This window comes from Halictus rubicundus, chromosome 3, assembly GCF_050948215.1.
Source record: "Halictus rubicundus isolate RS-2024b chromosome 3, iyHalRubi1_principal, whole genome shotgun sequence".
Taxonomy (NCBI): domain Eukaryota; kingdom Metazoa; phylum Arthropoda; class Insecta; order Hymenoptera; family Halictidae; genus Halictus; species Halictus rubicundus.
This window is the reverse complement of record NC_135151.1, coordinates 11,967,303-11,987,379: the sequence shown is the minus strand read 5'-3', so window position 1 is coordinate 11,987,379 and position 20,077 is coordinate 11,967,303. Positions and strand designations below refer to the sequence as shown.

Genomic DNA, 20,077 nt, shown 5'->3' with positions numbered 1-20,077 from the left:
TCGAGTCGGATTATCATGTAATCATTCGATCGATAGTACAATGAAAATAACACGCGATCTGGTTGATAACGTTCGCCTGGTGGAAATTAATTATTATTGGTATGTAATCTGATCGAGATGGTGTTTAGATTTATTTGAAGTAAGAACACTAATTATCATAAGTAGTCTGAACGAGGTCGTGTCCAGATTTGAGTTCCTCCACTTTAGGAAAGATAATCCAGGACACTTCGTGAAAAGCTAATTTCAATTTTAAGAACGCCTTACTCGAAAACATACATTCAGTCAAATCAGTTTCACAAAAAATTAATTACGCATAAAATTTCATACCGAATTGGAAAAATAAATTCCAATATTTCTTGAGAATCGTGTACATTAGGTTTTAAAGAAAATGACTATTATCAGTATAAGATGATGTATGTTAGTATTTGCGTCGTCGAAATTATGAATGAAGGAATTTGAACTTTTCCACTGAACAAAATGATGAAATGAAATACAGAATGAGGGCATGTGTATTTAGATTGCACAATCAAAGATTTCAATCAAACGTTAATGACTATACGATGTAACAGACAAATAAGACACGATGCCATCCAACCGTTGGTTTATAATAATATTAATTATAACGATGATAATTATTGAAATTTTGATTTACAATTTTCATTAACTTATGATACTCGTTATTAAATATTTGCAAATAATTGGACCGTTTTTTTTTCTAGTGAAGATGATAATGGAGATAGTGCAGTTGGATAGAGAATGTGACAAGACTAGACTATCTAACGACAGTTGCTTATAATTAGGTTCTATGAATGTGACTTGCGGGAAGAATCATAGGCAGTGATAGCCAGTGAAACGAGGGGAAAAGTGGCGCGGAAAAGGCGGATCAATATCTTCGATTCCAAACGAGCACAGCGCCGCTTCCGGTCGCTGAAGACGCATGTGCAACGAAGTTCGGACACTGTGGTAGGAACGAGATTTCCCCGTCAATCTCTTCGTCGCGTCTTCTTGCTAGTGTTTCACATCTTTCGGTAAGTATTCATCTAGAAAAAAAATCAATCGGCGTACTTCAATTACTATAGAGTTGATATTCTCAAAAAGTCCTGTTCTCCGGCTCGCAGCGAGCTGTAGGCGCATATTGCACAGTGCTGAGGAATTATTGTTCTCAATAACATACGCTGTAGGCAAACTAAGTTCTTTCGAATCGTATAGGTGTTGATAAACTGTGGATGTTTATGCAGTTTTCAATTTAGATAATGGTCTTTGTAGATCTAAAATAAATAAAAACCGTACTAAACTTTATCTAATTTTATATTCTAGCGATTTCTGAAAATTTTCAGAAGTCATAAATTCACAAAGATACGCAGTCTAATTATTTACAATTTATTTCCAATTTCTTTTTAGTGATAATCTTGAATTTGAGACTACTCTTTTGTTCTACCGTTATACAATAACATTATTTTTTTATAGTGAACTGGTTTGTATAGAATCAATCTTGAAAATTCTTTAATTAAATTATCGAAAAAATAGTGTGCGGTCTTTGTTAGAAAATACATTATTTTTTTAATAGTCCTGTGATAATTCCGGAAAACTTAATCTTGTATGCCAGTAAATGACATTATGTTCTCACTCATCGTACCGAATATAAAAAGCAGTTAAATAATTTCTTCATTTCTCTGAACGACCGGAAAACACCGTATACTTTTCCGATACTCACAATCAGAATAAAAGTTTCTATCATGCACCCTCATTTTCGTCGAAATTATAAACATCTTTCGTGATTGGTACAAATGAATTATAGTATTGTGAATTTTTAGGTGCACATCTTTTAAAACCATGTATTGCTCACTATTACTCATGGTGGTCGCCGCAGCTCAAGCCACACTGTATTTACCGCCGATGGTTAAGGTACACATTCAACTTCCTAGTACGGTAAAACCTCGAGTATCCGAACCAAACAATGGAACATAAAAGTTTGTGTAATAGAACAGTTACTCAATTACTAGACATCGGGTTTTATGTCTGAAATGGGTAGGTACATACAGTTTAAAGCACTAAGCAAATTAAAAGAATTTAAGAACATCAATAAACCAGGTTCAGCTTATTAAAATTAGAAGAGGAAGAATAAAACTTATATTTCACTTCCGTTTTTTGCAATCAAACTTTGCAACAAAATTGCAATGCTAGATTCTACATATATTTATTCATTTACACAATAAGTAGTGTTGCTTATGGATCGCCTTAGACCGAGCTTATTTAAATTTTAAACGTTTTGGGATACCAGGGACTTCGGACCATCGGGTGTTTGGATAATCGAGGTTGTACTGTATGTTATACCTATTCTCGAATTTGTTCATCGATTTTAGGAGGACCAATTCCCGGTGGATAATTTTCTTCGTAAATTTATTAATCAAATGGAGGACGATCTCGCGGATTCCGCGGATCCGTACATGGAGTATCAGGACAAACCGAAAGAAATTCCGATCGAATTGCCAGTCGATTTCGACGGTATAGATACGCTGAACCCTAATCCTAGCATTCGCGATCAAGAATATTTACGGCACAGCTCATTATATAGTCATCAGCGTATGAATAATAAAGATTCATATGGTGGCAGACAGAAGATCAAACCTGGAAGCACAAAGAACATCAAAGAGGAGAAAACCGAGAACACGTTACCGGCATACTGTACACCGCCGAATCCTTGTCCCATTGGATACTCAAGTAAGCACTTATCTCATTAGTAGACTGCGAATCTTTATGCAAAATAAAAATTGTCTGTATAAATTGCAAGAAGGAAGGGAAGTCACACTAATCTTTTTCCATAATGTGCGAGTAATATACAGGGTTTTCGACTACAGGTGAATATATAAGAAAATGAAGAATAAAAGGATTGTGATTTCGGCTCCCTTTCTTAATTATTAACAATTAAAAATCCGCCTACAATGCGGCAACAGAGGTGTACATTAAAAATCTGCCTACAATGCGCCAACAGAGGTGTACGTTGCGTACGTCATAGTCATCATAAACCGTTCAATTGGGTCATTCCATACGTATTTTCGGATCTAGCCGAATTATTGGCTAAAACGTGTGACGTAAAAACCTAACCATTGTGGGATATAGAATTAGGAGTAGCACGAGGATTAATTATTTTACTGGAGCGTCTGTCAACTCCGTTTATTCGATGCTGTTCTCTTACACGCTTTTTCTTACTCTTTCTCTCTCACTCTTTCACTCTTCCTCTCTTACTCTTTCACTCTTCCTCTCTTACTCTCTTCACTCTTACTCTCTTACTCTGTTAACTTTAGACACTAAAAAGCGCTCGGTCCTCCGTGGAGGCTTTCTTTATAGGCCACCCCTAGCCTCACGCTCGCACGCATACACGCTCGCTCACCTTGCCGATTTTCGCGGTTAATCGGCATTGTTTTTCCTAGTCTCGTGCTCTCGCTCCTCAGTCGTTCACCTATCAGCTGTTTGTCACCCGGACAGTGACCGTTCTTTTTGCCAACGCGGAGCTGACGACCTGCCCCGACGATGTTTACGCTATTGTGCCGGTTTTTTTATGTTAAATCAACCGCTGCTCTGACCTACGTTCATTGAAAATCGCGTTAGGTGCGAGCGAGGACCTCCTTTGATACGTGACAGTCGCGCGCCTTTATGACGTAAACCCTGTACACCTTTGTTGACCGGGTTGCCGTATTTTAGGCGAATTTTTAATTGATAATAACTAAAACACATAAAGCCGAAATCACAATTCCTTTAGTCTTCATGTTTGTTTTATATTGTTTTGGAGAGTCATCCCTTGAATTTTCCCCCACTTGTATTAAATTCATCTGATATTTCTTCCATTTTGTGTCTCACCTACCCATTTTATTCCCTAAACGCACGAAATCCGCAGTCTACTAATTGCTTAACTCGTTACCCAATGAAGGAGAGATTGTGTTGCTATATAAACATGTGATACCCGTTTGCTTAAAATCTCTTCCAAAAGGAACATACTCATTTCGAAGCTGCCGATTATAATGGAACTTGACGCACATGCAGAGCATCGAAAAATATTCTTCACGTATTTTTTTACAGCTTTTATATTTAGCGGGTGAAATTGGCCCCCAAAGTGGGGGATGCGAAACTTATGTTTGAAAATACCTGGAGAATTACAGAAAAAAATGTTGCATACAAAAATTGCTTGTCTTTTTGTAAGAAATTAAATTTTTAGAGATTCATAATGAAACAAAATTTTAAGAGAAAATATTGAACGGTTTAGAAAATATTAATAAAAACGAGGCCTGGATGAACAATATTAGTTAACACGTTGACCACCGCGTGAATTTTGAGTATTTCATACAAGTCTTGTTTATTCCATTTGTATAAACGATCAGAGTTATTAACAATTATTATTAGTGACTTGATAATGAAGTTTGCGCCTTACACTGTAATTTAGTTCATTTCAGAACAAATGAATTGATATTCTGTGGTACTAATGTTATGACTATCACTTTTAAGGAAGTCAACATGTTAAAAAAGTAAATTGTACATATTTGATTGGTTAACAATGGCGCGCTATATCGGACGTATCTCTGATTCGTCTTTACTTTATAAATAAATATTATTTTGTGCAGGTGAAAACAATTGCATTGTAAATTTCGTGAACACTGCTGCGTTCAGCCGGGACTACCAAAGCGCACAGGATTGTATGTGCGATTCGGAGCACATGTTGGATTGTCCTATTGACTCTTCAAATAGTAACAGTCTAACAAGCATGCACATACCGAGTTCTAATTTCAATCAAATCGTCGATCAAATTCAAGCTGTAAGATATGATAATCGTATACAAAATGTTCCGATTATTCTTGTCATTCGAATCGTATAAAATGTAGCTATAACGTTGGAACATTATGCAAATTCTTTAGAAATACCGATTCTAATCCATGTGAACATTTGTTTTAGGAGGAAAATCCGTTTTTCAGGGGTGAAAAGTTACCTATCGCAGCGAAAAAAGGTATAAACGTCGAGTACTAATACATCCGAGACATATTTTATTGTAAGGAAAAGAAACCTCGAGGAACAAACCAAGAATATTAAATCCAAATATTTCAAAGTGTATTTATCGTAATTCATCAGATGCATAGCACATTAGGTAAATAATATGGTTTATAAAGGTCAGGTGCTAACTAAGATTATTCAAATATTTTAATATTGTGCCGTTATCGTGGATATAAAGTAATAATAATAAATTGAGACGACTATGCACATGGCTTACCTGATACGCGTTTCGTGAATCATGCGAGCAGTGTTTGCGCAGATATGTTTTAAACATCTTACAAATATATGTATTGTTTTTAAGCATTGTATAGAGTCTATTTGTTATAAATAACTGACTATTGAAATTCTAAATATTTCAATAATGAGAAAACTATCATTGTTTTACAAAATGAAATATTATTGCTGTGTCAATGTAAAATCAGATGCCTTTTAAGAAATATGCTTCTGACACTACTGTGAATAACACTTAATGTGTTTTACTTAAACAAAACAGAACCATATAGCTCTACCAAATGCATTGTATTTATCAATTATATTTTTATTTTCTTACGATGATAAAATATCGATTACTATTTCCATTGTTTATAGTGTTCAAAAATACATACACTTTTTAAAACAATAACTAATATTTATTTCCTTGGATATAAAACGTTCGTAAATTATGTCATTTGTACAATTATAAGAAGTTGTGATGCTATGTTTATTACATTCTAGGCATAAATTATATTCTGGTATAATTTAAACAATATATGCACAATATAAGCTGAATTTCAGCTACTATTATAAACCTTAGCGTAAACGTAGAAAAGTATTAAAAAGTTAAAATACTGTTACTGTTTTCTAAAACTTTTTAGTATCGGATATATATTGTTTAGTGCGTCTTGTAATTCAGTTCTATTCTTTGCCCCTGGAAGATTTAAAAAATCTGTATAAGACCGTACAAAAAGAAAAAAGTAAACAAATATTAATTTTACATAAAATATTTACCTGTTAATACAACTTTTCCATTTACAAATATAAGCAATACAACTCTTGGCGATACCATCCTGTATATAAGACCAGGATAAAGTTCAGGCTCGTAACTAGAAAACTGACCATGTATATGATTCAAGTTTTCCAGTTTAATTGGAAATTTTAAGTCACAAGTGGCAACTATATTTTGTATTTTAAAATTATGAAATTTTACCTGTTGGAATTCAAAGTATAATAAACCATAAATATTCAATAACAAAACATTGAAAATATTCACTTTTACATTATATTGATTACTAGCAGGGACCAAAAATAACAGTTATTCTAAAATTTTCTACGATAAAAATCATTAATAAAAAGTTGAGTAGTATTGCAAGTTAAGATAATCCACACAAAATATGAAGAAAAAAATTCGAAGAACATTATGATTAAAAAATATCGATTTTTATACTTTTTGGTTACAAATAACAGTTATTAGTTTCCAAAAAATTGGATCCTCCTCGATAACTGTTATCGATGAAGAAAAACGTTTTCAATTGCTCAAAGCAGTTCTCAATGAGAGAAGTTCATTTCGATTGCTCATAACAGTTATCAATGAGAGAAGTTCATTTCGATCATTCATAACAGATATCAATGATCGATTTTTTTTCACTTGTTCATAATAATTATTGATGAGAAAATTCATGTCAGTTGCTTATTTAATTACTGAGTTGTCTACTCTTTTTCGGGTGGAGCAAGCCTGCGAAATTCATTGAGAAGGTTTCGTACTTCTAATCGAATCAACAGACCATAAGAACAACACAAAATCTGAAAAAAATTTATCAAAATTGATCAAAATTTTGTCAAATGGAAAAATCGGAAATATAGACTCCCGTATTTATCAAAACTAACGTGCATAGTTCACGCTGTGCCCACAACTCAGGTTAGCGTTGAACGAACCTTTTCTGCTCTAAAATTACCGTTAGATGATTTGCGGTGTAATTTGTCAGGCAAAAATTTGGAAAAACTCATGTTCGTCACATTAAATTTTGATTGTAACAATTAATTTTATGAATAAAAAATGTATTAAATAATTGATTATCTACCATTTGAAAGTTGTACTATTTAATAATAACTATTACAAATTTTCTTCATCAACAACTTTGAAATGAAATGAACTTCTCACATTGATAACTGTTATGAGCAATCGAAATCAATTTTTCTCAACGATAACATTTACCAAGAAGAGAAAAAATTTTCTGTTACTGATAATCCTTGTTTGTAACCAATATGATTTTAGTCAATGAAATATTTGTTATTCCATGACTTTTTTTCATTTTGGTTATAACAGTTATGGACCCTGATTACAAGACTTCGGATCTTTATGCATTTATCGGATTTATATTCTTTTAGAATACAAAAAAACATGTATAGTGACAAACATTGATGACATCTCTACTCTATGCTTACTGTAAGGAATGTTCTAGATGATAAATTGAATATATTCCTTATCCTGGTTTTTATAAAATAAGTCATGGAATTTAGAAGTTGCATAAAGATCTACAGTCTATTGATCACTATGTACTGCATTCTTACTTGAAATCCTAGTTTCTGAATTATTCTAGCAAACTTTCGTGTTGCTAAATAAGAATCTTCCTCGCATCTTGCTCCTGTACAAACCACCTTTCCAGAATGAAAAATTAGTGCTGTAGCCCTAGGATTACGAATTCTCATAATCAATCCGGTAAACCTTGCTGGATTATATTCAGAGTTTCTAGTTCTTGTATTAATATACATGAGTTTTAATTCCATACCTAAATTGACAGTTGAAACTACGTTCCTGTAAAAAGAATTATACCTTATTTTAATCGTGAAATTTTCTTGAGACAGAAACAAATGTACTACTATACATTTATATAGTAACAATTTTTTTGATAACGAACTAAGGAGTTCACTGATTACGAATTTTTTACTTACTGTAAACAAGGTTCTATAACTTCCTTTGTGCTATTAGCTGGTGTCATTGGATTTATCATAGATTGAGGATTCACATTTTGTGATGTGCTCGGTCGAGGAACATTGGTCTAAATTGAAAATACGAACACAATATAAGAAATTCGTGTTGTACATCACCCAACCATATTTCTTGAATTACCGTTTGCGGTGGGGCCATTGATCCTTCCTCATTCGCATTTTTTGCCGGGTTACTCAATAACCTCTTCAATTCGTTGTCCTCTTGCATGATTGCAGTCATTTTATCTGTGTTTACTGTTAAATAATTAGAAAATGTTTATAACTACATGAACTATCATTCATTTTAAAGGTCCACCAGAGAGGATAGGAGAGTGCTCACGCTCGGGTTTTCGGCGTTCCCGATATAGTGCTGACATCTGCTCAGCCTTAGCATGGCACAGAACCGAGCAGCTTTTCCTGGAACAGAACCGAGTCACCGACGACATCTCGTCGATGGTGGGAGACGTTGGAGTGTGCTCAGTGCCACCGACGGTAAATATCTCGTCGGTGTCATTGCTCACGGTGGTGGAATAGGCATCTTCTAGCGACACTGTTTGGGTTCTAGAGCCCCCTTACCATTTTTGTGTCACATCCTACCACATCGGTCGAAACTAATATTGTGGAACCAATATCACAGACGAGAAGTAGGAGTACGCCAGTAACCTTATTATACTGTTTCGTGTCGCACGATATGAAATACCGAGTAATACATTTCTGGGTGAAACAGTAGAACAGCTATTTCCTCTCCGATTTCGATGATTTTTTGGTTATGTAATGATTATCAAATTCAACCTTTTGAACAACTTTTTTTATACATATAAGGCATACACTCGCGTAGTTTCCAAGATACATACAAGTTATAGTCTTAATACAAGATTAATATAAGAAATCGATAATAAATTAAAAGAGTATGGAATTAGTGTCAGTGATAAACTAAATAAACTTTATATTTTACAATATGATAAGAAGTTTGTACATATACGATACATATATATTGTTATTATATAACAATTAATTCACATTCACGTATATATATATAACGCATACATAATTCTATCTGACTTAATTATATAATAACCGTGTAACATTTATAGGATAAGTCACAAATTATAAGTATACATAGTATCGAAAAAGTTGAATAATACATAACTGATTTTAATGCTTGTTTATTTTATGATACATACATACACAAAAATAACTATTTTACGATATATATATATACGTACACAAAAATATATAAACATAATACAATAAGTTGCCAATGTTGATGTTATATATTTATTACAGTTAACTAAAATGTAAATTTTAGAATATTTTCCTTATGGAGACAATACAATTTGCAGTCAATAGTCAATCAAATGATGAAAAGTAATAACAGTCAAACATTGAGAATAAGTGGACTTAAATGTGTATACAAGATATGTAAGTAAAACTCAAAATCATTTAAAATAAATGAACCCCCCGTTTATTACTTTACTTCAAATAGAAATTTCATTTTACTCCTTTCACTGTTAGCCCCAAACAGGTGGTATATATGCAAAAATTGCCAGGGCTGATTTAATATTTACGTTTTCATGAAGGAACTAAACAAATCGACCCACTGACAGTAAAAAGATTAATCTAAAATGTTAACTATGTACATTTTTGTTCAATAATAATCTAATATTTATTAGTTTTACCTAGCTTATTTCATTTGTATATAGTTTTGTTTCTGTGTAGAGGTAAAAGGTCTTTTACATACAAATGAAAGTTTAGAAAATGAAGAGAAATATAATTTGTTCTAAATCACAAATGGCTATATGTATATTAAATCACATAAAAATTTCTGATCTTCATCGAGACACCATGAAGTATGCATTTACCCAATGTATTATCATCATTGAGTTAAGAAAATCTTTCATTCAAAATATTTAAATGTTTTTCTAAAAAATAATTCAATGTAAAAACATATACACCATGGATCTTGAGGAAATAAAAAATTTTGTATATTTTTTAAATTTGCAACTTTCCCACATATTAAAATGAATGTAGATTACATCGTATTTTCAAAAATTAATGCTGAATTATTTGATAAAAATATGATACAATAACGATTACAACTTAAAATAATAAAACATATTAATAATGATTACAACTTAATAAATAAAATCATCACATTACAGTATTCTCTCCGTAACTGTGAAAAGTAGGGGTCTGTCGAGTAACAGTTATAGACAGTGTGGTCAGATCAGGAGAATTGACTCGAATTGAGGGGAATACACTGACCCTCTTTCTATCCTTCTAATATTATTCTGACAATGTGACACGTGCACGACAGAGAAGAGGTATATACTACATTCTTTTTAGTATGGCGAATATAGAGAAGGATAGCGATTGAAAAAGAAAGAGGGACTCGGGTTGGGCACTTCCATTTTTTCTCCCCCTCTCTCGCCTGCCCCATCTCTCTCTGCCACCCCCTCTCTCTGTGCGTGCGTGTGCGAGTATTAGGTACTTTTCCATTCGCCGTCCTCTTTCGCGCCCGAAACTTTAATCGCTTATTACACCACGTTGGCTCGGTCGTCGCGCTTGTCTGGTTCCAAAAAGGGGATCCCCCAGTTGTGGGGATAACATTTCAACAGTTACGGTAGAGATTTTGTCACGGTTACGGAGAGAATACTGTACTTAAAAAATAGAAAACATTGGAGGTATATAATTTTTTAAAGCTATGTACATACTTCAGAATGAAGTATATGATCATATACACTAACGTATACAGTATACATATATTTCTTTGGCACATGAATTCACTTTTACTTACATTTATAACACCATTGCAGCTATAGCAAAATAGAACTCCTGCTAGTATATAAAAATCAAATATCTGACACTTATGTTCTTCCACTTATGTTCTTTCTTTCCTTATTTTTCATATTTTCATTATTAAGATAATAATAATTCGTTACATTAAAAATATTGTAAAACTGTGTTTCAAATGTTGATTGATTCCATCCATTTGATTAAACATTGCATTCTGCATTAATTAGGACTATTTAAATTAGTAATAATTATTTAAAAAATATTAATTATATAACTATGTTATGTTTTTCATTGTTTAAATGTTTACCTTCTTCAAATTCTGTGATTTTATTATGGCATATATATAATAGATTTGTACTTTGAAATATAGGATAATGAGGTACAGTGTCAATCGCAGCTACACTGATTTTGCTGTGAATCTAAAAAAATAAAATAAGTATTGACAACTTCAATTAATATAATATGACTTAAATACAATGTAAATAAATCATATTATAGATAATACACTGTCCCATTATAGTCATTTTTATAGAAAATAGTATTTTTTTATAATTTCATGAGAAAAAAACTCATGAAATTATGCAGCCTAATAATATTATCTTCGAAAGATTATTAATATTTTTTAAAATGTATTAATTATTAGAGTCAGTTATAATAGCTACACAAAGTTAGAACTATTTTACACTTATCTAGACCTGTCTGGATTTGTCTGTTATTGAAAAATATATAAGTAAATAATTAATACCCTAAATGTCATTATAATGCTGTTACATATATATATTATTGAACTTGAAAATTGTTGAAAAAAGTACACATTTTTTTGTACATTTAGAAACTATTCTTGTGAATATAAGTTTATATACAAACTATTTCCAAGTTATGGAACAATATTCTCAGAACTGATATTTTTATCAAAACAATTTTAAGTCTACTATGAATAACTAGGCTGCATTTTAGACATAGATTAAAATATTATTTTAAAAATGATTACTCGTATTAGAATTGACTTGGTTGTATGTAAATTACATCTCACATCCTGTATTTCAGTACAACCTATTTTTTATGCCATCCATAATAAATCTATTCTAAAAATGCATTTGTACATATAAATTGGAAACATTAACAACAAATCTCTATAAGAGATACTAATGTATAAAACTTTAATGAACATATTTTATTTTATAAAACTGATGAATTTAAATTCTTTTTTATAGTTAAAATATAAAATGGGTAATATAAATTTATATTGTCAGAGAGATCATAGTAGCAATGTGTAAACAGTACAATAGAATTAGAATATAAACAAGTATCTGTAATTTTTTGTTTGAATCAAATTTATAAGTGTGAAATTTCTATTCCACTGCAACGTTAATATTAAGACTTATAAAGTTGTCACTACTATCTTCAAGCTATCATTTCAATGCTACACAGTATAGTTCAGTCCATGTTAAAAACAATTTGTTTTTCCTAATTGATTTTACAATACAATACCTTTCTGTAATTCGTGTTATTAACAACCTGAATTATTGAAACAGTTACATAATTTTTACTACATCTAGTAATACTATTCATAAAATAAATGTTCCCACATGTTACTATAATGTAATATATGTTCACATAAAATTTCTAGATGTATTCAAATTTGATACAATTAGAAGCCTTCACTTGTAGGTTTCAAATGAAAATTTTGAAATTTTATATGCTTCAATTACATAATTACATTCATATTTTATGAACGTACTATACATACATTTATAATGTTATTCAATGAAAATTTTAAAGTAGTATTTAAATTTACTCACACTAAAGAGCATAATTTGAAATCATATTAACTGTGCTTTTGATTTAAAAAATAAGCTCTCCATCGCCAATACCATGCCATTTCAAGTTGATTAAATCCAGTACTAAAAAATGATAGTACAACAAAGAAAGTTGAAAGAGTGAATGCCCACAATTGAAATAAGGGAGAAATAATAAGCAACAGTGCTGTAGCACCTGAAATTAATATGATTGTTAAATACAAGTATTACAAAACTTAACAAAAGTCAAAACCTTACCTGTTAAAATACTCCAAAAGCATAATGCAACATGTAGAGGATATATGTTTATTAAGGGCCAAATTTCAGTAGAAAAGGTTTTCTTTTCATAAAATTGTTCTAAAACTTCTTCTTTTTTGTACCATCTTCGTTCTAACCATTGTCTTAATGTTACGTCATCTGTTGGCATATCAGTCAATGGAATCCTTTTAATATGAAAATGTACTTCTTGTGGCAATTTGCCTTTAATTAAGTCTAGTTCTGACTGTGGTACATAATCGGGATATCCGATCGTTAAATCATAAACAGCATCAAGATAGTTTGCTTGTTGAAGATGATGGACCAAATAACTGAATCCTGTTGTTTTTGGATGGAGAGTAAAAGAATATTGTGGCAAACCATGCTTCGCAGCATAACTGTCTGACTTCTCTTTGCTACTTTTCGTTAAATCTGTACCTTCAGGAAATATTAATAATTGGGAACGTCTATCTAATGCTACTAAATAATCGAGAGTTTGTGATAATCGACTCTGATCTTCTTCCCATCGTCGTGTTATATAAAGGAAACCATTCATTTGCATTATCCATCCTGTTATACAATAATTCTTTGAAAATATTATTTTGTAGGTCTACTGCTTTTTCATTATAGAATATAGGATAATAATATATCAATAAGATTATTTTACAATGAAATTCCAAAATAACTTCAATGATAGCAACTGATAAAATGTCAAATGATTAAGAAACTTATTTTCTTAAACTCTATATATACAAAATATAACATAAAGTCATCATGTATTGTTATAATATAATTTTCAATTAAGACAACTCTAATTTTTTTGTTTAATGAGCTTCAACTTTTAATATATCTATTAATTATTATATATATGTATATGTATATATATATCATGTATATATATATATATTACCTGGCCCTGGAATATGTCGTATGGGATCCTTCAAAACAAATTTCAATCTGTGAGATACTATACTGGGCAAGCATGCTTGGTACATTGCTGCCCATAAAAAGTTCCAATCTACTCTAGTCCTGTGATTCATCACAAGTATAGCTGATTCATCTGGAGATATATGATCTCCAGATACCAAAATTTTTACACCAAAAGCCTTTAAAAGAGCCTAAAACATTTAGAATGTGCAGTAATTACAGTTTAAAGAAAAAATGTAATGTATTACTATAAATAAAACCAATGAAAAAGAAATGAAATCCATTTTACTTACTGTAGAATATAGTTCCCAACAGGAAAATAAGAAGTCGTTACATTTGCGAAATTTTAAAGGGCTAAACAGTAATAACGGTATCATAGGACAAGCAATAAATAGAAAACCAGCTACTACACTGCCATACCACAGTGCACAATACAAAGTACCACGTAAAAGTCCACGCATCATAAAATATGTTCAAAGTATCTAAAAAAAAAACAATGAAATATATAATATGTTCATATTATTATATTTAAATAGAAAGATTGGGGAACTGTATCTTATTAAATACTTTGTAATTATTAAAACATACTTTTTTTTAAATAAATGATTATAACAATACTTGTTTAATATTGTTTGTAATAAACGTACATAAGAATTATTTTATTATAATGAATTATTCTTCACTTAAATATCAATATTTAGAATGATAAACTCGTAGTTTTATCTAATTGGTAACTTTATAAATAGTCTATATGTATTGTAGTGAGACAAAAAGAAAAACAATGCTTGTATTTAACATCAATGTATAATAAGTTAAATTGAAAATCAAAGTATATAGACGGAATTATGTATTGAACAGAAGAGTTACCTTATCATGTATGTGTTGTAAATGAACTACTTTTTACAAGCCTTCAGCATTAACTACCTCTTTCTAAAATGTTTTCTCTGGCTTCCCTTGCATCTGACTAGAAGGGCTTCTATGTGCTTCACCCCTTCTACCCCATTTTCCACCCAGTAGACATTGAGTTCCGGGATGCTGTGTGGACCATTATTGATCTGTTAAAGCAAGGAGAAAATTTATAATATTCTATAACATGTTATTTTACTTTTCATTACTTTTATTTAAAAATTTACTACAATTACCTTCGATGTATTGCATGAAAAATTATGAATTATTATTTATTAATAAAACGTCGATAATTAATATTTTTTATAACATCGATAATTTATACGATGTTGAATAGTTTTACATAACAATTTTTGAGAACAATAATTACATGGTGTAATTCTTTTGTAATATAACGTTTGAAGGTAAAAATAATACAATGATTGTAACATATTTGAAAAATGTATATATATTCACATAAACAAAAAATTACTTATTTAAGTTAAATTACAATTATTGGCAGTTTCATCTGTATAGTAGTGCTTAGTAACCTTTAATAATGTAGATTATTTAGTAACAGGTAATACATGTTATTATTGAATATATAACTATTTTATGAAATGTATGGAAGGCATATTAACAGAAATTAAACATTTATAATTCGAATTACTGGAACTTAAAAATTAATTCAAATGTAATTGCACAAATTATCATTATACATCGTATGACTCAGTAAGTGTAAATAATGAATGTTAACAGTAATAAATTATATAAATTTAAAAAAATAATTAAACCCGGTAGCCTCGACTGATATACATACATACATACATCCATACGTATACAAAATATTGTGTATCAAAAATGTATTAAAAAAGGTATATAATCTTAATTATTCACAAAATTTTGTACTGCTACAGAATACCTTTTCATGTAGATTTTTACAGGACATAGTGTTCTACAAAATCTTAAGCAAGATAAAATCAAAATATCTGTTGGATCACATAAAATATTTCTTTAGTGCCTGTATTTCATTTATATAATTGTTATAAACTATTTAACATAGCTGTTTGTATTAATCTGTGAGCCAAATATTTTATTTATATGTTGTTTATATTCTATTTATAATAGTATCTGTGGAGGAAAAGTCAATTATAATTAACTAAAACTATAATAACTGGTTATAATAGCTGGAAAAATGCCTTTTTAAATAAATCAAGATGCTGTTACTGTAAAGTTATGGGAGATTGATCTCCGAGCAGCTATGGGTACTGGGAAATCTGATCACAGGTGAAAAAAAAAAATCGAAATGATCAGAAATCTCTTGAGGAAACAAAGTAAAATCCTAGACTGATTATCTTCTTTACTGTTTACCGTTATTCATAATATATGTATAAATATATAAATATATATATATTTATTTATTTATTATACATATAAGTAATCTAATTTTTTTTAAAAATGTATTAAATATGACTCAAATGTACAAATATATTTCCTGCTATGAACGATATCCTAAATATTTATTAAGAAGCTTCTTCGCTTCAGCATGCACTTTTTCATCTGCTGTTGTTAATGCAGGTTCTTTCAAGATTTCGTCAAGATAATTAACTGCACATGAATACTGCTTCAAAGCAATATGACACTTGCTAATGTATAGTTGAATCTGCAGAGTATTATTTCCAAGTCTTGTTGCTGTCTCGAAACAAGCAAGTGCTTCGTCATGCGTTGCACTTGGAATTTCAGAAAATAATGTTGCTGCTACCTATAAAAATTGAAAAAGAATATGATCAGTTACAAACAGAATTTGATCTTGATATTAGAATTATTTATTTTATTAATTCATAACATGAACCTTTCTTTCTATCCAACTTAAATTTGCTATTTCAAACTTAAATCTGCCAAGGAGATAATGTAATTCTTTATCATCTGGCTGCATTTCTAGTGCCTTTAATACATAAGTTTTAAAACGGACACCATTTTTTATCTTATCTGCCGTTGGTAAATAATCACCATTTAATCCTATTAGTATAGCATACCACTTGTACAAATCAGCATTTTGAATGTCAAGTATTTTTTCGCATTGCTCAATTCCTTTAATAATAATGTATTATTTTCCTTTGTGATATTTTCAAACGAACCAGTATTTTGGGCATACCTTCATGAATTATTTTCTTTCGCATATCAGAATTAGCTGTAGCTTCTGCATAGTCATAACATGTTCTTGCGAACCTCCATACTACATTTACATTATCATAATGAGATTTTACCAATGTTTGTAACCTATAGTATGTTTGGGTATTGAAGTCTTCACTCGCATCCTTGTCAATCTCCTTAAGTATTAATTCCAATTGGTTCAGTTCCTTTGAGAGCCTGTATTACTGAACATATAATCTCTTCCTTCTACATTTTTCAAATAATTTTACTTGCCAAAATGATTAAATTCTAATTTTCCAAATGACTACAGATAATTTTGTTTAATTACAAATTAAATGGTGTAAGTAGAATGTTCTTAAGATGTTTCTTGAGAAAGCTGATTCATATGTTTACTAAAATAAATTGAAAACTCTCATGTGTTATTCAAAAGAGTATAACACATTTATATTATCTGTATTTATATTTTGAAACCAACCTTATATCATTTTCAGCTGTAGTACTTTCACTATCGGAACAGTCATAAAATTCATCAGCCCCGATGTCTGTATCTGCTGTTGAAAAAACATCAATGTCAGTTTCATTATCAGTTGCAGTATATGTACTATCATTAGAAGTAAATCTCTGTGAAATCTTTTGTTTCTTCTTTTGTTGACTGCGTCTTAAATACAATAAATAATATGAGTACTTAATCTATACAATTCTTAAAAATGTAGAAATGTTAAATAAGACAATTTACGTTTTAAAAATATACTATTACCTTATGTACTCTAATTCATCTTGCAATTCAGCAATTCTTGCTTCTGCAACTTTTAAATTTGAATGGTGTTGATTTTCTAAAATTTTATGATAAATAAATATACTAGCTGCACTGACAACACCAACAGTTAGACCAATGGCAGCAGCAATTAAATTGCTATTTTGTAAATGGTTCATGATGCTATAAACAAAATTGTCTAAGTAAAATACATATGCATAAGAACAGGTTTCATTCACAATTACTCTCTCATTACTGAAGTAAGATACACACGTATTAAAAAGAGAATGTTGCAGACCTACAATTAAACTAAATACATCAATATACCGTTGTCGCCGAAATTGTCTCAATCACTATTTTTACAGTTGTCACTCGTCAAAAACATAGTAACTAGGCGCACAGAGTAAGAACCAAATTATTTAATATTATTTATAAAATATTTCTTCTTCACTTGTGCATAAAACGTCAAGCTTTTTGCTTTTTACAAGGAAATAAAAGGTTAAATTCACAAGACGTATGCCATATCATATGTACATATACCGGCAACTAGAAAAGAAATATGATTCGGTACATTGTATATAGTACTATTTAAATTGTTAAGTACGACTTGACTTTATTATTTAATTATTCCTGTGAGACGGCATTATTCGTGTAAGTTCAAAGTACAAAATTGTACAAAGTATATATGAAGTCTATACCCCGAAACATAAAGATACTCTACTAAGAAACTTGTTCATAACGCACATATTTGAACACATAGGAGGTAGCTATGTGCAGTCGTAATAACTATAGATAGGTCACCTTTTCAGTTTTAGCCGGTCGTTTTACAGCGCCTCTTACGGCAACTCTAAACACCAGATATTATTTTTCCATGGATAATTCTTCGAAAGGATCGTTTTCACAGGACAGCCAGCAAAGTAACTTTCGTGAAAACTTTACTGTCGCATTGTCAAAGAGTAGGAATACAACAAGAGGTGACACTCCAGGTGACTCCAGGCGGTAATCGATCCATTTTTAGTTCGATCTTTTAATTCGCCAAAATTTGTTTTGCTTTTTTCTTCTTTTTAAATTCATTCAGTTATTATTTTACTTTCCTTAATAGATTTCTAAATTTAAATAACGGCAATAGAATTTTGTTAATTGTTTCGGAGATCAGTTAGAAATTTGTTAATTAATTTTGTCTTTCTTATTTTTGTTTAGACTATTATTAAATGACTATACTGTATTATATGGCTGTATTCCATCTTTCTGACAATTTATTATTTCTTTTAAATTAATAGAAAAACAATATGTCTTTCTCACAATCTAGATGCATGAAGCAGTTTGTGAAAATTGATGAATAGAACTCAAAGAAATGTACATATATAATAAGAAATAAATAAAATAAACGTTCATATCGTTATTAAAGAACCTTATGTAAACTATAACAATAAAAAATTGTTCCGTCATGATATAATTCAATTTTATTAGTATATGTAATCTTATTCCTTTCTTTTATCGGTTGCATGTGGCATCGCATCTACACTCTGCACCACGAGAGAACCGTACCGCGTGAAAACCGATTTTCGTTCGTCGCTGCGCATCTTTGCCCTGATTGGTGGTATTCCCACTCCGTACGCTCCCTTCCCAATGCACAGCACATGCGCGCAGTGACGCCACGCCATACCGGGTGTTTACACAGTATGGTCACGATTTCCTATACCCTATATTTCCATGCTAATCCATTTAATTACGGTACACCGCGTATATGAAGTGGAGTGGGAGTTGTGAGGTTCGCAGCACCTTCCGCGGCCAGTCAAGCTGCGCGAAACGGTACGGTTCTCTCGTGGTGCAGAGTGTACGCATGCGTGTTTTATGTTGTCGTTCCTTGTTTCCCGTTTATATCTATTACCTTCTTTTTTGTCCAGTTCCGTTTGTATAAACATGTCTGTTTGCACGTTAATAAACTGTTTTATATATGTTTGATACACGACTAATCTGATTTTGTCCACCCAAACATTCTATCAAATTTCATACATCATATTATATATATTATAGGAAATGTTTGTGAATGTTACTGACAGTAAAAAATTTGTTTAAACTTAAAATTGTCAATAAATATAAAAAGTTCACTAAATACGATACAAAAGTAGAGTAAATAACATTCAAATGTTTTCACTATTTTAAATTTCTCCAGTTAAAGTGATCAGAAGTTTCAATAAAATAAATACGGGTTTTCATAAAAGTTTGCCATTTTTATTCTCAGGATAATACGATTTCTGCGAGTTACCCGTTTAAGCACATGCAACATGCAACGTATGCAAGAAATGCTTACATTCCTAAAAACCGTCACCTACGTGTTTCGATCGGTAGGAGGGAAGAAAGGGAAAATGTTTAAGTAGTGGGGTAAAGAGTTACGACCAAAGGATCACTGATGAAAAGGAGGGATATGTAACGATGTATGCCGTATTGCCGTATACAATTGAGCTCAATTTTTTGATGCCAGTTTAAATCTCATGCGTTC

At 30.9% G+C, this 20,077-nt stretch overlaps 4 protein-coding genes and 1 long non-coding RNA gene across 8 annotated transcripts; 2 read left to right on the top strand and 3 right to left on the bottom strand.

Moving 5' to 3' along the window:
- Positions 1-1,805: 1,805 nt before the first annotated feature.
- On the top strand, positions 1,806-5,469 carry 7b2 (Secretogranin_V domain-containing protein 7B2). Its single transcript, XM_076785411.1, has 4 exons — positions 1,806-1,905; positions 2,364-2,721; positions 4,617-4,807; positions 4,945-5,469. Exons 1-4 carry the CDS (start codon positions 1,834-1,836, stop codon positions 5,014-5,016), a joined length of 693 nt encoding a protein of 230 aa, XP_076641526.1. The 5' UTR covers positions 1,806-1,833; the 3' UTR covers positions 5,017-5,469.
- Positions 5,470-5,647: 178 nt separating this feature from the next.
- Trf (TATA-box binding protein-related factor) lies at positions 5,648-8,377 on the bottom strand. Its single transcript, XM_076785410.1, has 5 exons — positions 8,147-8,377; positions 7,969-8,075; positions 7,588-7,831; positions 6,028-6,226; positions 5,648-5,947 (listed from the first exon to the last, which is right to left on the bottom strand). The coding sequence occupies exons 1-5, from the start codon at positions 8,243-8,245 to the stop codon at positions 5,871-5,873; spliced, it is 726 nt and encodes a 241-aa protein (XP_076641525.1). The 5' UTR covers positions 8,246-8,377; the 3' UTR covers positions 5,648-5,870.
- Positions 8,378-8,735: 358 nt separating this feature from the next.
- LOC143352707 (uncharacterized) lies at positions 8,736-12,135 on the top strand. The gene is made up of 2 exons (XR_013081990.1): positions 8,736-9,426; positions 10,167-12,135. It is a non-coding gene; the product is annotated as an uncharacterized LOC143352707 (long non-coding RNA).
- A 181-nt stretch (positions 12,136-12,316) lies between these two features.
- On the bottom strand, positions 12,317-15,006 carry LOC143352701 (lysocardiolipin acyltransferase 1). The gene is made up of 5 exons (XM_076785405.1): positions 14,649-15,006; positions 14,075-14,263; positions 13,765-13,972; positions 12,858-13,424; positions 12,317-12,795 (listed from the first exon to the last, which is right to left on the bottom strand). The coding sequence occupies exons 2-5, from the start codon at positions 14,243-14,245 to the stop codon at positions 12,629-12,631; spliced, it is 1,113 nt and encodes a 370-aa protein (XP_076641520.1). The 5' UTR covers positions 14,246-14,263; positions 14,649-15,006; the 3' UTR covers positions 12,317-12,628.
- A 1,062-nt stretch (positions 15,007-16,068) lies between these two features.
- LOC143352702 (regulator of microtubule dynamics protein 1) lies at positions 16,069-18,312 on the bottom strand. Of its 4 annotated transcripts, none has more exons than XM_076785406.1 (6): positions 17,848-18,312; positions 17,578-17,757; positions 17,296-17,478; positions 16,822-17,036; positions 16,519-16,757; positions 16,069-16,428 (listed from the first exon to the last, which is right to left on the bottom strand). In XM_076785406.1, the coding sequence occupies exons 2-6, from the start codon at positions 17,751-17,753 to the stop codon at positions 16,165-16,167; spliced, it is 1,077 nt and encodes a 358-aa protein (XP_076641521.1). In that variant the 5' UTR covers positions 17,754-17,757; positions 17,848-18,312; the 3' UTR covers positions 16,069-16,164. The 4 variants fall into 4 exon arrangements, with proteins under 4 accessions (XP_076641521.1, XP_076641523.1, XP_076641524.1 ...); XM_076785408.1 differs by having other exon boundaries at positions 17,873-18,312; XM_076785409.1 differs by having other exon boundaries at positions 17,902-18,312.
- Between the last annotated feature and the right edge of the window lie 1,765 nt (positions 18,313-20,077).

Coding starts and splice junctions, on each gene's coding strand:
- LOC143352701 (XM_076785405.1), bottom strand. CDS start 14,245: ATGATGCGTGGACTTTTACGTGGTACTTTGTATTGTGCACTGTGGTAT. Junction 13,425..13,764: donor ACGACATATTCCAGGGCCAG/GTAATATATATA, acceptor ATTGTATAACAG/GATGGATAATGCAAATGAAT. Junction 12,796..12,857: donor CTTTTGGAGTATTTTAACAG/GTAAGGTTTTGA, acceptor TATTAATTTCAG/GTGCTACAGCACTGTTGCTT.
- 7b2 (XM_076785411.1), top strand. CDS start 1,834: ATGTATTGCTCACTATTACTCATGGTGGTCGCCGCAGCTCAAGCCACA. Junction 2,722..4,616: donor TTGTCCCATTGGATACTCAA/GTAAGCACTTAT, acceptor TATTTTGTGCAG/GTGAAAACAATTGCATTGTA. Junction 4,808..4,944: donor TCGTCGATCAAATTCAAGCT/GTAAGATATGAT, acceptor CATTTGTTTTAG/GAGGAAAATCCGTTTTTCAG.
- Trf (XM_076785410.1), bottom strand. CDS start 8,245: ATGACTGCAATCATGCAAGAGGACAACGAATTGAAGAGGTTATTGAGT. Junction 7,832..7,968: donor GTTATAGAACCTTGTTTACA/GTAAGTAAAAAA, acceptor TTCTTTTTACAG/GAACGTAGTTTCAACTGTCA. Junction 6,227..7,587: donor TTCAGAAACTAGGATTTCAA/GTAAGAATGCAG, acceptor GAATTCCAACAG/GTAAAATTTCATAATTTTAA.
- LOC143352702 (XM_076785406.1), bottom strand. CDS start 17,753: ATGAACCATTTACAAAATAGCAATTTAATTGCTGCTGCCATTGGTCTA. Junction 17,479..17,577: donor GATGAATTAGAGTACATAAG/GTAATAGTATAT, acceptor ATTGTATTTAAG/ACGCAGTCAACAAAAGAAGA. Junction 16,429..16,518: donor TAAGTTGGATAGAAAGAAAG/GTTCATGTTATG, acceptor CAATTTTTATAG/GTAGCAGCAACATTATTTTC.